The sequence below is a fragment of the Podarcis filfolensis genome (assembly GCF_964270895.1).
Source record: "Podarcis filfolensis genome assembly, chromosome: 6".
In the NCBI taxonomy this organism is placed as follows: Eukaryota; Metazoa; Chordata; class Lepidosauria; order Squamata; family Lacertidae; genus Podarcis; species Podarcis filfolensis.
Genome location: NC_139609.1, coordinates 79,617,653 through 79,635,107, shown reverse-complemented (window position 1 = coordinate 79,635,107; position 17,455 = coordinate 79,617,653). Strand labels below are relative to the sequence as shown.

The 17,455-nt window shown below is 41.5% G+C and overlaps 1 protein-coding gene across 9 annotated transcripts in view; it reads right to left on the bottom strand.

Annotated features, from left to right (window-relative positions):
- STAU1 (staufen double-stranded RNA binding protein 1) overlaps window positions 1-17,455 on the bottom strand; it is a 40,145-nt gene that overhangs the window by 3,811 nt on the left and 18,879 nt on the right. For 3 of the 9 annotated variants that reach the window (XR_014549174.1, XM_083618631.1, XM_083618632.1), the window contains 8 exons: window positions 13,988-14,126; window positions 10,895-11,060; window positions 7,429-7,527; window positions 6,104-6,334; window positions 5,069-5,212; window positions 3,035-3,181; window positions 2,015-2,087; window positions 758-1,074 (listed from right to left, as the gene is read on the bottom strand). Coding sequence is in view for 8 of the 9 variants with exons in the window: in XM_083618631.1 (XP_083474757.1) it covers window positions 758-1,074; window positions 2,015-2,087; window positions 3,035-3,181; window positions 5,069-5,212; window positions 6,104-6,334; window positions 7,429-7,527; window positions 10,895-11,060; window positions 13,988-14,126 (1,316 nt within the window). In the remaining variant the exon portion in view is untranslated. The remainder of the gene's footprint in view (window positions 1-757; window positions 1,075-2,014; window positions 2,088-3,034; window positions 3,182-5,068; window positions 5,213-6,103; window positions 6,335-7,428; window positions 7,528-10,894; window positions 11,061-13,987; window positions 14,127-17,455) is intronic. The other 6 variants (XM_083618634.1, XM_083618635.1, XM_083618629.1 and 3 more) reach the window with 3 other exon arrangements.

Here is a 17,455-nt window from a genome sequence, read left to right as displayed (position 1 = left end):
GGTTTTAGTCTGCCTGGCTTTTTGTTGTGGGGAGCTGGGAGATTTCTATCCCCCTGGAGCCCCAAATCACTTTCCCCACACTCTACTCATGTGAATTGTTACTTGTTAGAATGGTCCTCTAAATTTAGGGAAGTGGTACACCAGGAAGGGCTTTTATTTAGCATCTCAAGGAGTATGCTACTTCCCTATATGCAAGGAGATTGCTTCCTCAGCAACATTCTAAAACTGGGGGAAGCTCTCACCTGCAGGGGAGCCTAGTCAATTGCGTAATTATCCTGATCATGTAGATTGGTACACATGTAAGAATGAAAAACAAGTCAAAATGTATGCTGAATCTAAATGTCTCCGAGGAAGAAATTCAGACATATACTTCAACTGCATGAGCCTTCTTCTTCTTCTTCTTCAAAGAGAAGAGGCTCTGGCACAAGCCATACAGAGATGAACAGAAGTTATTTAAGTGCAGTGTCTGATGGACAGGGCTATGTTTTTGTTGAGTAATTAAAAAGACAACGCACAAAAAACCCATAGAACAGCCTTCAAGTTGTATACTAGCTGGGAAACGTTCCATTTTAAAAAATGTAATATACTGGTTTTCAACAATAACTCCAAAAGCATAGGAAACTTTCTGTCTTAGGCAAAAGGCTGACATGCATGAATTGGTACCTGCCCCATGTGGTTTTGTGAAACAAGGTTTTTATTGAGCAAGTCAAATCCTATGAAGAGACACCTTGAATTATGCTGCTTGCAACCGATTTACCTGGATTCCCTGAACACCGGAAAGGTAGTCCAACTGTTCGGAAGGTCTAGTGAGAGGTCCGTGGGGCACATGGCCCGAGGAGCTGTTTTTTAAAATGGTCTCAGCGGTAGGAGAAGTGCCACCGTATAATAGCTCTCTAGCAATCATAGCTGTCACAGTAGCCATGGCAGGATTGGGGGCTGCCCTGTTGAACTCTTTGGTGTGGTGTCCTTGATTAACTCCTACAGCCTGTGCAACCTCAGGGACCATGGGAAGAATGCCCGCAGGAAGCTGCTGATGGCTGAGATAAGGCATCCTGAACTCATCCTCTTTATTACCTAGTAACGAGACAGAACAAACAAAAAAAAGTTTCATTGATTGGCAAGGGTCTGGGTCATACACAAAATGGCAGATCACAGAGCAGAAAATCCAAGATCGCTTCTGAAATGCAAACCCTATCCTGGCCTTCAGCAAGATGGTAACATTCCTTCTGGATCTAATGTGTTTTATTCTGATAATGATTTCACATTGCTTTTGTCAAAGCACTTTGCAAAAAGTAAGGCTAATGTCCCAAGCAATGCCTGATATGAGCTGAAACTTTGAAAGTATTTTCCAAATAGAAAAATAAATAAATCAGTATTTTAGTTTTATCAGAGTGGGTTAAAAAAATAAATAAATCTTGCATCACCCTCTGCGCATGCAGTGCTCTGGAAATATACCTTGGGAAATAAGCAAATGGTCAAACCATTATTTACTTTATATTATTGGGCCAGCAAACTTATTTTCACAGATGTGTGTGCATGCTATGCAAAAATCACAAGGTGGGGAAAGCTATAAAGCCACCCAAAGCTTCTCTCGATTCCTGCAGCCCTGTTAACTCTGCCATTTCAGTTCTCCCCCTGCCTCATGCAGGGAGGGGGCAGCGAATCACAAGAGCGGGTACTGGCAAAAATCATGATGCAGGAAAAACTGAAGCCAGCCAATGACTCTAAATAGCTCCATACTTATTTCAGACATCGTGATATATTGGTATATTGTGATGTTTAGCTGCTGAAACATCACACTGTTGAAAACCAGATATCGCCAAGCCCTAGTGTCCCCTGGTCTACCTGGGTGACCCATTATACCTATTTAATGCCTAGTAACTACCAACCAAATAGTATGCCCTAACTGACCTTCAATTCTTGATGGCTGAAATCACGGAATGTCAATCTGCTCTGGTACAGCCATCATACCAATAAAATAAAATAAAATAAGAATGAAATGAAGGTCACTTACTAGCAGATGTTTCTTCAGAGCCAGGCTCAAAAAACGTTACTTTTCTTCCATCACCTGGCTTCTTTACTGGCGTCTAGCACAAAAGAGAGTTATTTGGAGTTGTTATGCCACTGCGCTGAAGAGTCGAGCGTTTCTAACAACCTTTCTAAACAAAGGCTATACCACTTTGTTCTTACACCACCCCAATAGCAAAAATCAACAAACCAGGGCCATCCCTCTGAACCTAAGAGATGAGACTTGCCCTCATTGCCACCTGATGGAACACTAGGTCATCAGCAATGTTGGGGCAAGCATCTTGTTTCACTCCAAGGGCTCTGCTGACATGTGTCCATATCCATAGCGGATATGCACTAGTCCATCTGTACAACGACTGTTCAAAGCATCTTAATACGGTAATAAAAACCACATGGTGCGGCAAACGAAAATGCACTGCTCATGGTTTCTCTCTCCTTATGATGCTTATTACACATCGACCTTAAGCTTTTAGACCAGCGTTTCCCAAACTTGGGTCTCCAGCTGTTTTTGGACTACAATTCCCATCATCATTGGCCACTGGCCCTGCTAGCTAGGGGTGATGGGAGTTGTAGTCCAAAAACAGCTGGAGACCCAAGTTTGGGAAACACTGGTTTAGACTCGTTTTGGCAACAGTGCACGCTATAGAATTGCAAGAAATGCAGGACCTTAATAAAGGACTATATTTGGGATTCAGCACAACCCACGTATTATTGACACAGAAAAAATTGGATTTTATAAGGTAAGCAAGATCATGCCTACAACTGAGTCAAGAATCTGAAGTTGCCTAAATCAGACACGTCCAACTCCCAAGAGACTGCGATCTACTCCCAGTATTTTTAAAAATGGCAGTGATCTACCCATTGGACATGCCTGGTCTAAATGACCCAGTTTACAACCACCCTGATGGCCCCAGGACAACAACCCTACACCTGTGAATTTTACAGTCTAGATAATCTTCAGTACACAAGTCCCCACTTGAACAGCCCATCATTTAAGATGTCTTACCTTTTCTTCTGTCTTTAGTGCTGGCTTTGGGGGTTGTGGTTGAGGGACTTTGAATCCTAAGAGCTCCAGCATGTTTTCAGCTGCATTACGCTTTGCTACCTTCTTGTTAGTTCCCATTCCTTCGGCTGTGTGCATGCCAACTTTCACCTAGAAGTATGGAGAAATGGATTATTAGAACAAGTATCTCTTTATGTAGGAAGGGGAAACTAAACGCCAATGATCATTAGTAACGTATCTGTCCAAATATGGCCTTGGAGGATAGCCAAGTTATGGTGCCTCCATGCCACTGACACACAGAGCAGGCAATTCGTGCTCCAAGACTTTCCCTCTGGCTTTTATGTTTGTTTTAACGCCCCAAATAAGTTTGGATTCTGGAAGTGTCCAGAGTATAGTATCAAGATAACATGATTAGAAATCTATTAGCATGCATGTGGCAATAAATGTTGTGCTTTACAATGATCTCAATGTTCTTCAGCCCCTGTAACAGCTCCCAAATACTATTGCAACATGCTGCTCATCTAAGCAGTTTCTGCATTTACAAGGCATAGAGCTTCCAAAGGATTCTATGAGAATGGACTAGCAGACGAAGACAAGGCTTCCCAGAATTCTACTTTAAAATTACAGCACACTGATCTCATTATGAACCTTGAAGAATATGAAAATCCAAACCAGGGAGAGAACAGAGGACTATGTCAGCAGAAGGAGAAGGGGTGGCAAGTGTGGGCTAAGGAGGAATATGGAATACAATAATGTATGGTAACATGATAGGGATGGAGTATCGAATGAACCTATGACAGCCATGGGAAGAAGTTGTCAGCTATTTCCTGCTTATCTTCACCTCCATAAGAGTTTGGGACACAAAGACAATGTACTCCCAGCAAGAGAAAATAGAATTCAAATCATCACGTACTGCTGTCACACAAATAAAAAAGTTCCCCATGACATAAAGACAGCAAAAACCAGAGCTAGCTAGCTGCTAGTTGGCCATGGAGAACTCTTCCCTTCCTCCTACTGCCACCACTAGACCAGGCATGGCCAAATTTGGTCCTCCAACTGTTTTGGGACTACAATTCCCATCATCCCTGACCACTGAACTTTTAGCTAGGATGATGGGAGTTGTAGTCCCAAAACAGCTGGAGGGCCAAGTTTGGCCATGCCTGCACTAGACAGCTGTATCACAGGGGCTGCCTGGGGGAAAGAGAAAGAGTGAGCAAGCTCTGCTGCAGTGGCTTCTAGAAGCCACAGTAGCTTTCGGTCAGCAACAGATGCAAGGAGGAAATTATGTGAGCACCATAGAAATACACTATGTTGAAATTAGCACGGGACTACGTTCTGCATAGCATAGGTTCGTTGTCTAATGCAAGGCTCTCATTTGTGATAGCCTCTTGGCTTCTGCAGTGCACTTTACATGGGGCTTCCCTTGAATAGTTCAGAAACTGTCATCTGGTCCCACATCTTGTGTGCTTCTCCCCACAGAGATAATAGGACATCCATTTTCTATGAACATCACTGTTTACCAGGTGTGCTTCTGGATTCAATTCACTATCTATGCTGATTTTAAACCTTTGAAGTACTCGGTCTGTGATATTTAAAAGTGCATCTGCTCCCACATATATGCCCATCCCACTCCCTTTCTGTGTTAAGATCTACCAGATAGATGGCAGTAGCACCCAAAGCAATATGCATTAAGATTACCCTCTAACCAAAAAATAGGAGTTTCATTTGGTGGTACCACCTACGTTCTGTTTCCCAAGGAAATTCAGCCGGCTCACTCGATTGTAAAAAATGTCTTTGCAGCACCTTAAATATTGCTCTGCCAGGCTGAGAAACTTTGATCAATTATTTAATACAAGATAAACTGATGCCGTGCATTTTTCATATGAACTGTTTGAGGTTTTTATGATATTCTATTGTGGTTTTATTGCAATCTTGCTTGGAGGGGCCGTCGTGGCCCAAAGCAGCTTATAAATTCAAATAAATCAATTAATTACATGGCTGCCCTGTCCTGGATAAAGTGCTGAGCTCAACACAAACCTGCATCACGAACTCCCTGCGCCTCGGAAGTCCACGTTCTGTGATGAGCATGTACTCTGGCTCCTTCTCTTTCTTCGCTTGCTGTATTTGAGCCAGTCTGCTAATGGGATTCATACCTTGGCCGTATTCGGGACTTGTCTGCAACTTAGATAGAAAAAGCAAGAATCAGCCAACAGTTGGCAAGAGCAGTTCCAATACATCACATTCTCATGAAAACACTCCAGGAGATAGGGTGGTGTTGGGCTGGTGTTTTTTTAACTGTTAACTTTGCTATTGGGTTTTCAGGAAGTATTGGTACATGTTGCAGAGTTACAGACACAGTTGCAAAGAATTATTCTGAATCACTTTAAGAAGACAACAAAACAAAACCAGTATCAACTGCAAACATGGTACATAGACACAGGAAGCTCAAACTGACTCAGGGAAAGGTATCTACAGCATCACAACCTCCAGCGTTCATCAGTAATAAGGTTACGATCACAATTGTTTCAGAAATAAATCATACTGAAACAATTTTTGCGTCTCTGGAGGTTTCAGTCCATGTTGTCTAGAAACACAGGTGATGGGGGATATCCACTTACTTGCAAATGAACTGTCTCTATGTTCCCTATGGTGCGGAACTTTTAAAAAAGGAGATCTGATATACTAGAAACTACATCACCAATTGTGCTCGTTAGATTAGGCCACGCCTGATTTCTGCACAAGGCTGTTACATGAAGGCTGAACATGCATGCTGTGCTTCATACACTAAGAATGCCTACTATGCAAGCCTCCACCAAAACAGAGCTGCACAAGAACATTTGGATTACAGATGGCAGCAAACACACAGCACAGGTCCTGGCATTTAGGCAAGTTAAGTGCTTCCTTGCTGATACAGAATCACCACTAGTTTGGCATAACAACAGTGAACAAAGAGTTCCGATGACTACAGGCACAAACAGAGGTGTCTGCTATAGTGCAAGACAGCTTCCTTAAACTTATCAAGAATTTCTTTCTACAACAGCTGAGGTTTGGCTAAGCGCATACTTCTCTCACCTTGACTATTGATTTTGTTTTCTTTTTGATTCGTGGCTTCATTTTCTCAACCGTAGGAAGGGGGGGCAGTTTCTTCAATTCCTCTAGGACTGCTATGGCCGCGTTCTTCTTTGAGATCTTCTTGCTCTTGCCTTCACCCTCACCCATGAATTCTCCCACAGATACCTTCGTTACGAAGCTCTTCATATGAGGGGGACCGCTCTCCCGGGTCACCTGTTTCAGAGGGAAAAACTGAGTGAAAGCGTGATAAACATTTATTAAAAATGGTAGGGTAAAATGGTTGTAGCAAACTTTACTCACATATACTAAACTACAATTTGGGGGGGGGGCGGGTTAGGGAAGAACACGGCTAATTTAAACAACATTCCTAATAAAGCGGGAAGTGGCTATATTTTAAAAGCCTCTCAGTACATTACCCCACCCCATGCAGGTTAAAAATGTAAACCCAGCTAAACTTTACATGCTAAAGACGGTCTTTGCAAGTCTTATTTTATTCAGTATGTACCAAGTTAGTCTTTTGGGGGCACTACGTTTTGCCCCAACTACAAATATTTAGGTCTGTGGCAGTTTTTACTTAAAAAAATTAAAAGGCTATAAACCTTGGCATGCATCCATGCTTAACGTTAAGCAAATATCCAAATATCAATTCATAATAAAGCAACAAAGGGACATATTTGGTACTGAATAAATTTTCTTTTTTCTTGCACTCTACACACAATAAACAGCAAGACAGTACATTCTTAAACAGAAAGAAATTACATTAGATATTTATACTCTCATAACAGGATAATTCAACTTGCCCATTCTTCTAATCCTTTCAATAGCCTTACCCACTGAATCCAACTACCAAGAGTGGACTTCCATTTATGGGAAGAGCTCCTTCCCCTTGCAATGAAGTCCCTTTCCACTGCAGCCCTCATGCACCTGCACATCTGCTTCTGAGGGCTGGAGGAACTTTTGGAGTTGGGTGGTACACAGTGTGGGGGCTGCAGCAAAGGGGAAATCAGTGACACCCTCCCTCCCACTCACATAAGCAAATATATCTGCGACATTTTATGACATCAGTGGCATCTGCCGTTCCTTCCAAATACATTGGAAGAATTTAAATGCTGCCAGCACACAGCTTCTCATAATTCGCCTTTTAATGGCTTTCCGCTATGAAACAAAACTACTGGACCCATGGAAAGAGAATCAGGATATATTTTAACACGCGATTTTAAAGCCCAGCTGTATTCCGCCCCAAATTATCTCCCCCCACCTGCCAAGTAGTGCTACCTTCAGTATTCTAAAGTAAAACCACTTTTAGAGCAATTAACTAAACCTACCTCAAAATTCACAGGCAAGTTCCTTTTAAGTGCAATCTCAAACACTTGGCTTATTTCAGATTTATTGAGATTTTCATCATCTGGTTCTCTGCCATTAATCTAAAAGAAGAACAATGATATTGAAGAAGCTTCTTTTGCACTGACTCACTAACAAATCTGCCACACAGTATCTAAGGTTAGTATCATAATATTAAACATGATTTTCTCCACTCAACCCATAGGAGCAGATTAAACTGAAGGCTCAAGAACAGTTTGCATCACGAGTGCCTGACATGCCAAGGAGATTTTCCAGAGTTATTCCCTTGTCTGAAAAATCTACGGGGAAACAGCCAGCAGTTCCGAAAGATGCACATGAAGCACGGGAGAGGTTAATTTTGGTGTCTACATGAAATTACTTGCAGGCAACCTGTAAAAACTGGCAATAAAGTTCAGAGCTTTATAAAATACATTTTCAAAATACAAGCCCAGTGTTGTTTACCCGTTTTCAGCTTTTCCAATTTCAGGCCATTATTAACCCAGAGAATATCTGCGTGCCTGAGGGGAGTGTTGTGCCTGGGTTTGCCAACCGCAGACTCCCTACCCCACCCAATGCCACATGGAAAGCTCCTTTTATAAAGGTCAGTTTTCAAAAGTGGTCTGCTGTCTAGCACAGGAGCTGCAACTAAAAGGGAAGAAGCAGCAATTAAATCCACTGGGTGCACCCAACTCTTTACAAACACCTAATGCAGTCCTTTGGAGCTGAATTGTGGTAGTCACCCAGTGAAGACTGGAGTCATATGACATTCCCTTGCTTGAGGAGAAATACTATTTTCTATTGCAACAACTAATCTCTCAGGGAGTTTTCTGCATAGTATTTGCTTCCTATATCTGCCATGCCTTTCAGAATGACAGTTCTGGCATTTAAGTAGTCAGTGGAATGTCCTTTTCTACTTAGATTATTGTGCTCCAAGGGAAGGGAAAATAAGCTATGCAGGACACACTCAAGACGCCACACAAATCATAATCAGCACACACTCTAGCTACGGAAGTTTCAGCAGACATTTTATACACACAGAGAGACACAGTACAGTCCACGAATGCTAAGAATTAGCAAATGTGATTGAGAGAGTTACTTTGGAAAACTAGTGGTTCATTATTTATTTCTGACGTTTTACCAAATGGTCCCAGGGCAGAAATACAAACATCCTTAAAGACGAAGAAAATCAATAAAACTAAAATAACGTTTTATTTGTTCATCAAGATTTATATACCACTTAACCAGAAAACTAAGTGGATTACATAAATAATTTAAAATATCCGTAAGACAATACCCACTGAGTCAACATATTTTTAAAACAGGTAAAACAAGTAATATAAAAGTAAGTGATCAGTAAAATAGACAATCTATATCTAAGCAGGCAATAAAAAATGTAAACCAAGAGGCTCATTAAAATCCCCCCCTCTACACTCAAAGATGTTTTGTTTTGTTGAGTCTTTCTTCACCTACTCAAAAACACATCCCATCTCTTCCAGTATTAGAAAGCCAAACACAGGGAGGGGAGAGCTCTAAAGCTTCACCTTAAAAGCTAAGCATTTAAGTTATGGGACTTCTCTCTATCTATAAAAAGACTCTCCAATGCAAGCTAAGACCTTGAATCTCTTTTTTACTTATTTTACTACCATGGATTTAAAAAATATATGGACTGAAGCAACATTGCCAAATATGCCCAAGTTTGGAGAATTAGTGGCTCAGTTATTTAATAACCAGGGAATTATAGTACAGAGGAGATAATGGCAGAATGTCAGGCTGTAAAATCAAGGAAATCAAATGTTCTGACTGAGCCATTTTTATGGTGCCAGTTTATGATCTGATTCTTCAAACAAGCTCTATTCATAAAGCAGCGATCACATTTAGGCCTATATAAAGCCATGCATATACGAAACTCTGAACACATGCTTCAGATAATTCATAACAATTAGCAAGCATGCTGATGAGGCTATTGAGGTTGAAAACAAATACACGCCCTTCTAGAGGCCGGGCAAAACAGCCATGCATTGGTACACACAGCACAATAATCTTTCCAAATAACTATCATGCAAAATTAAGTTAATTGGAGCTAGCTAGTGGAGCAAATGAGAATGTAAGAGAAGTTAAAGCAGAGAACAGTTCTTTAGAATGTTATTTTGCTGTAAACAGGAAATAATGTAAGGGGTAGAGGAAGAAAAAACTCAACACACTATTTAAGAAAAGTCTATGCACACATGGAACGTATGAAGGTCCCAGATTTTGATCTCTCTAGTTAAGAAGGCCTCAGAGAGCAGTGTCAGAAGGCTGCTTGATCCAAGCCACTGAAGAACTGATGCTGGACAAGGTAAACTGTATTAAGGTTAATACTTCAGGCAACTTCTAAGGCAATGCCAAATTAAGCAGTTTAATGTTCACCCAAATGCATCTGCGAAATGAGACGATGCCAGTAATTCAGTTCTGCTTCTGCTGCAAGCTGGCTATATTATTCTTCATGTAACCCAAGTTATGGGTTGGGCAGAATATGGAGTTTCAATGCAGTTCTGATGCTGATGATTACGGAAAAGAATTATGCTGTATTTTCAAAGTAGTGACAGCTTTAACAATAACGTTCTGCAGCCAACACTGCGTGGAACCTATTTATAGAATTCCAGTTGCTGTTCCAGTACTACTTAAATATACTCTGCGGGAAAACTGGTCTCCCATTCACAATTTCTACAGTGTCTCAAAGACTTGACAGTGGTTGCTCCAAAATCTGAAATCAATTTATCTGAAATCAATTTCAGCACAGACTTGGCTACAGATCTACTTCGAGTTACGCCATTGTGTACTCTCTGTTATTCTAAACTGAACTAAATATAATGAACTAAATATAACCTGGGGCCCAAATTCGTTTTTTAAACTTACTACCAAATCCAAATAACGAGCTCATTTCCCGCCCTCCGCCCCAAATTCTGGGTATATCCATTTATATAGCCCCAAAGCCTTGACTTTGAAGCTGTAATTTTCACAATGCAATATAGTTAAGCCACGCAATGACCGAGGCACCATTTTTTGAGACCTGCTGTATCTGTGACACGTTCTTTAGGCTGAAATGCTTAAAACCAGTGAGCAGCAGCTGGTTGGTTGGGTCTGCCTTGAGGCAATGCAAGGAACAGAGAAGGAAAGAATAGCAGCCTTGGAGGAGGCAAAAAGTCTGCAAATATCTTCCCTCTTTAGCTTGCCAGCACTTGAGTAACTGATGCATTTACTCTTCATTAGCGACAGGGCTGTCAAGCAGAGAGGTACCACAGTTCACTATGGCTAAACAGGGGAACCACCAAGTGCCCCAGACAGGCTTATCATAAGCGACAGAAAAAATACATGAGTGCAAGCCTTCACACATTAAAGCAACAGCATTTGGGGCAAACCAAAAAGCTAATTTCAAAACAGTTAACTTCTACTATGTTTTAGACATACTACCTCCGGTTTTTCAGGCAAGGGCTCATTTTGCAGGATTTTCAGTGCTTTAGCAGCCGCGTCATGTTTAGCAGCCTGTCTTGTTCTTCCTTTCCCGTGAAACTGCTGTCCCCCGATGGAGAGCTCCACTTGGTAGAGCCAGGGTCCCACAGGAAATGGATAGAAGTACCTTAAAAGAGAAAGACTTGACATTTCAGGCCTGGAGGGGGGTGTACAAAGTCATCCTTGCCAGCAGACAGGGCTCAAATAAAGCGTTAAGTGGAGAACCAGCACTGAACACAATGCATCAACTGTTGGCCCTCAAAAGTTTGACTGCAGCACTTACAGTGCAGACACTGCATGACTAGAAGCATTAACATTAAAGCCAGAAGCACAAAGCTACCGACACAGATTAAACATTTCTGAACTCAACCAGCAAGTTAAGCTATTAATATATTCGGCTGCATTCAATAGAACATTTGTTTTTAAAAAGTTACAAGCTCAGGCCCGTAAATTCTGCCCACTTTATTCAGGCCAACTGAACCTACAAGAAAAAGGAGACTGGCTGTTTAGTGTAGTGTGACCCCATCCTCCCCCCCAAAATGCAGACTATCATCCTTCGATTTTCACTTCCTAGCTTTTGTTTTCAAATTTTGGAATGATGTTGCTTTTTGGAGGAGGAGGAGGTTGCAGGGATGTCTGTCACACTGCAAAGAAAAAGATTTGGGAGCAAAAAAGAAGAAAAAGGCTCCTTTCAACAGCTTGGGTCCATAATAGCTTAAGGACAACCTGAGCCCTTATATCTCAGCTTGATCACAGAGATAATCCAGGAGTGGTGTTAGTTATTCAGCAGTCTGACCGGTTACAACCAGAATTCAAGGATTTAGTGTCGCCAGTCCCATTCTGTGGAATACACCTTTGCTGCTAGTCTTCAGGTGTCCTTGGAAGACCTTTTTATTCCAGCAGGCCTATTCGGTTGTTTACATTTTCTTAAGTCGAGCCAGTGATTTTAATTATTATTTTTCAATAGTATTTTATATTTTGTTGTATCTGCATACGTTGCTGTATACCACCTTGACATTTTGTAGAGTTTTATAAATAAAGGGTAAGACGGCATGAAACCAGTTTTCCCTTTGCATCTAGAAACAAAGAGAATGGGGTGCTTTAAATAAAGAGTTCTAAAAGCGTTTATGAAGCCTCACCAGGGAGACTGAGGCTGTTGCCAGGAGGCTGTAGAAGTGTGGCTTAATTGGCTTGGGGGCAAAGTGCCAACCTTCTCATTCTCCAATAGTGTGCAGCAGGCATACTCCCATCCGCTACACCAAATGTAGTACTTAGAAAGGCTGAGGGGTGCAACCCCCTCCTTCTCCCAAAATTCTGCTCCTCTAAGGGATCTTGGCTCTCAGCCGTTTCCCTGGTGTGCCCCCTATTCCAGATACCATGGATCTTCGGACAGCTGAATCATCCATTTTTTCTTCTTCACTATAGCTAGCTTGGGAAGGCCGTGGTATTATTTTGGTGATCGAGATTTGGGGTTTTGCAGTGCAGCAATAGCTAGCCACTACAGTGGACACTCGGGTTGAGAACGTGATCTGTGCGGGATGCATGTTCGCAACCCGCAGCGGCGCGTCTGTGATGTGAATGCGCGGGTTGCGATTTGGTGCTTCTGCATATGCGCAAAGTGTAATTTGGTGCTTCTGCGCATGCACGACCGCCGTAACCCGCAAGTAACCCGTTCCGGTACTTCTGGGTTTTGGCGGTCCGTAACAAAAACAAAAAACAAAAAAACCCGCAACCTGAAACATCTGTAACCCGAGGTATGACTGTACTGTAGAACCAGATGTTTTGAATGGTTGCCTTTTAACTGTCTGTGCAGCTCATGCATAAAACCTGCTTGTCCTAGGACACTGCTTCTCAAAGGGTGTGGCATGCCACACTTGCGTGGCAGGAGAGGATGACAAATGTGGCAGGAAGGTTCCATGACAATCATCAAATAAATATTTTAACATTTTACTGTAGTATAGTAGAGTATCAATTTATTTATTTTAATTTGCAGGACATGGATAGATATATTTTAAAAATGAGAGCAAAAGCATCAAGTGATATTGAGGACAATCCTAGTTGTGATCCAAAATCACCGTTCGAACAGAGTGCTAGAGAAGACCCATTTAATTTGACACCGGTAGCAGGCCCAAGCAAACATCCAAACAAGAAAGCTTGTCGACAATATGCGGATAGCTATTTTGAGTCTTGATTTCACATGGAATGGAGAGGAAAACGTCCCTCAGCCACGTGTTTGCTGTGGTGGGAAGCTTTTCCCATTCCAATATGGGCAAAGACAAGATGAAGACATCTGTTGTCAAACATGGAAATCTGGCAAACAAGAATTTTCAATATTTTGAAAGGCTTTTGGAACAGCAGAAATGTCAATGATCTTGTTTTGAAAAAGGAGTAGAAGTCTCAGATAAGATGCAAATTATATCTTACCAAATGGCTGAATTGACTGCTCAACAGACAAAATCACCCTGAAATCTACGGACGAAGGGTGGTATACAAATTTAATTAATAATAATAAACCACATACAATAGCTGACAAAATGATTAAGCCTGCCATAAAACAAAAGATTAGAAAAGAGAAAGGATTCTTTGTGTTGATGAAGAGATGAGAGTTTGGTTCTCTCAAATTAGACCTAATATAAATGAGATTACTCAGCAAAAGCAAGATCATAAACGTACTTAAGGTACATATGTAAGTGGTTCATTTATAATTATATTTTGGGAATGATTCATGTTCTTATGTAGCTGCCTTGTTTAATGCTTTCTGGATGTCACGTGATCATACTATAAAGCACTTGTGTTCTGCTGTTCTAAGTCAAGCACTGGTAGGAATTGTTCCTTTTTGTTTTTCAATGTATTTCTTATCAAAAAAAAAAAAAAAAAGGTGCAGCATGGCATGAGCAAATCTTTATTCTGAAAGTGTGGCCCAGAGAAATAAGTCTGAGAATCACTATACTAGGAAGACAAGTGCAGTATTCTTCAGAAGCACCAAAACTGTGAATTTGAAAGAGTGTGATCGGAGGACTTCATTACAGGAGAGTGAATAATGGCATGACATACCGTGGGGGATAAGCACCACCTCTCATACTGTAGTTGTAAGTGGACCTCATCTCTGTGTAAGGATCTATAGGCTTGTACATTGGTTTCTTTCCCAGCTTCATACAAAGCGCATTCAGCTCCACTGTGGGGGTTACACTATCTAAAGAGAAGAAGATAAAGCAAGTGTTAAAGGTGGAGGTCAGAGAGAATTCCACACTGCGCCTCAGACATTCATTCCCTCGATAGCTAGGAGTAAACTTGAGAAGCATCAAAAGGATGGGTGGTAGGAAGAGAAGGTCATGTGTATTAAATAAGGACAGAAAGCAATTTGTCATTTAAATTTGTTCAGGGGAGGCATGCTTATTTTACAGAAACCAAGTGTTAATGCAAATGCCATGTGAATAGATTTTTGCTGCAGCATATAACTTGATTTGTATTTGCAAACTGATATTTAAATACTGGCATTTGACTGGAAAGCCTAGCACTATATGCATAGAATACAGAAGACATGCTGTTCTTCAAACTGAAGGTTATCATTACTACAAAGGCTTGCATTACACATGCTTGGTTTAATATAAACACCTTTTCCCCTCACTGAGAGCTCACATGCTGCCCACATTGGTCTTTTATCTGACTGCCAGCCGCCTCTTATTTGCATAGTACCGCGGCACTGTTTGCAAATTCTCAATTCTGGAGAATTAAAATCAATGGCAGAAATCCAAAATCTACACCTGGGCTTCAAGTGAGCTGGAGCATTCCAGCATCCATGCTCCCAACAACCACCCCAAGCCATAGTCTGTGTGCTTCAGAAGTCACTATGAAGGTCAGAGAAAGCTCCATAGCAGCATCTGGTGCAGTGCAAGGGGCTGCAGCTGGAAGGGGACAAAAAACCCACAAATCCTTTACAAGTGCATGGAGGCATACAAAGCACATGCATGGATCTCTGGACTCCATCCAAGATTCTGAAAGACCTCAAAAACCACAAAGAGCTCTCTAGATTTCTTTGTCTTGATTAAATATCACTATTTCCCCAGAGACTTACACAACTGTCAGGCAATATGAGTTTTTAAAGCTCATATTTTCCATATAAAAAGCAACAAAATGTAATAAAGCACACTTGAATAAGGCATTTATCCAATGAAGTGTTAATACAGCTTGTCTATCAGTAGAAAATGTGTTACTGTGAACCAAATTAAGGGAAGACAGGAGATGTTGCTGCCTTGTATCTTAAAGCTGTATATTCTTATCTAAACCCTCCCCCAAAACGGCTTAAAACAAAGCTGAGAAGGAAGACTAAAAAGCCTGGTATGGCGGGGCAAGTGTAACCATAGTTGAGGACAGATGGCAGCAGAGCCAGGGGCATTAGAGAAAGGCAAGGAGCTGGGAGATTTACTGAAGACCCACACATTTCAGTAAGTCTACATAAGCTGTCAACTGTCAAAAACAGCAGCATCCCCTTACCCACCCATCCCTAGCAATCTTCCCTTGACACCAAGGAGTTTTGGAAGCAGTTTGTGACATGGCATGGGGATCTGTTCTCAAAAGGGAAAACGTAAAATAATAATTCCACAGCACATCCAAGATCTTGGTGGCACAAACTACCTATTTCCAAGCTCATTCCATGCATCAAAATGATGTCATTTCCTTTGAAGGAAAGCTAACTACAACCAACTTATAGAGATATTACTCTATGGGCAACCAAGTCCTGCAACCTACCATTTAATCCCCAATTTCTAGGATTATCATCACCTGGTAAAAGAGAGCACCATGCCATCTTCTGCACTCCCTGTGTCTTTTAAGTTGTGTTAGCGTCTTCAGGCAAACCAACTTTTTTCTCTAAACTCTAAGTCTCTCCCTAGTCAGCTGCTTGCTTGATTTCTTTGCTGGCGAATTTGTTACAATCATAGCCAGGTGTGTTAATGGTCCATCATGTAGCCAGGGGAGAGAACTGCCTCCTACCTGCATTAGTGTAAGATTAGGAAACCTTATTTGCACACACTACAACCGGAACAGAAACCACAGAGCCTAGGACTTGCTGATCAGAAGGTCGGCGGTTCAAATCCCCGCAACGGGGTGAGCTCCCGTTCCTCCGTCCCAGCTCCTGCCAACCTAGCAGTTTGAAAGCACATCAAAGTGCAAGTAGATAAATAGGTACCGCTCCGGCGGGAAGGTAAACGGTGTTTCCGTGCGCTGCTCTGGTTCACCACAAGTGCTGGCCACTTGAACCGGAAGCTGTCTGCAGACAAATGCCGGCTCCCTCGGCCTATAGAGCGAGATAAGCGCACAACCCCAGAGTCGGTCACGACTGGACCTAATGGTCAGGGTTCCCTTTACCTTTACAACTGGAACAAGCCTTAAAACTGCCTCACTGTGGCTGACCTGGACTGGCCATGTCAAATATGCATTTAGCCATCCCTTTTTCTTATGAGACTAACCTGTTGCCTAGAGTGCTTTCAGTGGAAGTCTGGTAGACATGGGGAAAGCTTCCTGTTTCCATTTATCCCTGTTTGACTTACTGCAAGCATGGTGTAAATAAACAATAGTATTTTCTGCAAACATTAGGGGCTGTTCCTGGGTAAATAACTTCAGACAGAGCAGAAAGTATGCATTTGTATACATTTCTTATCTTTTCTCAGTTTTGGAAATATTTAGTATTATATAGTGGAATGTTTTTTGTTTTTGTTTTTTTACATAAGAGGAATAAAGAAAACCAATGTAGGCAACAGAAATGAAAATAGCATATGAAATATGGGTAGTTTTCTACATAGTGATATGTTCAATCAATGCAAGGATGGTCCCTTTTGCAACAGATCCCTCTCCCTCTGCTACCCTCCTAAATCCTTTCTTGGCTTTCCTCCAGCCCCCTTCTGGAGCAGATTTGGGGATGACACAGGGCACACCTTGAGCTAGCACAATTATTTAGTTCCATGTGGCCCCATGGCTCCATTATTACTCTTCTGGTTTTTCTACAGGGTCTGCTAGGCGAAGCACAGTAGAGGAAGAACAGAGCTAATATTCAGAAGTGAACGTCCAGACTGGCTTTGAATTATATATACTTGCACATGCCAGGACCAGTTTGGAGCCGTTCTCTCAGTTCATGTGCACAAGAAAGCCATACCACACAATGGAAAATGAGTTTATTAGTTTTTTTTAATTTGTCCCTTGCTGAAATGAATTGTTTTCAGTCACCTTCTCAGACACTGCAAATTGCCACTTATTTTTGTACTAAGCGTCCATCAATGCTCCTTACAAATATTTCCAATTCTAATTGATAACAATCCTTGCAGCCATAAAGTTAAGAAGCTAGCCAATTCCTTGTCCATATCACTTTCACAGTGCAAAGTAAATCCTGTTTTCCTTCAATACTTTATTTTTATGTTTAAGTTACAATTATATGTCTTTGGGTCAATTCAGACTCAAGCTACTCATGATACTGGCTTTGGGTAACATTACTAAATTTCTCCCTGAGACAGCACTGGGTTTTTTGGT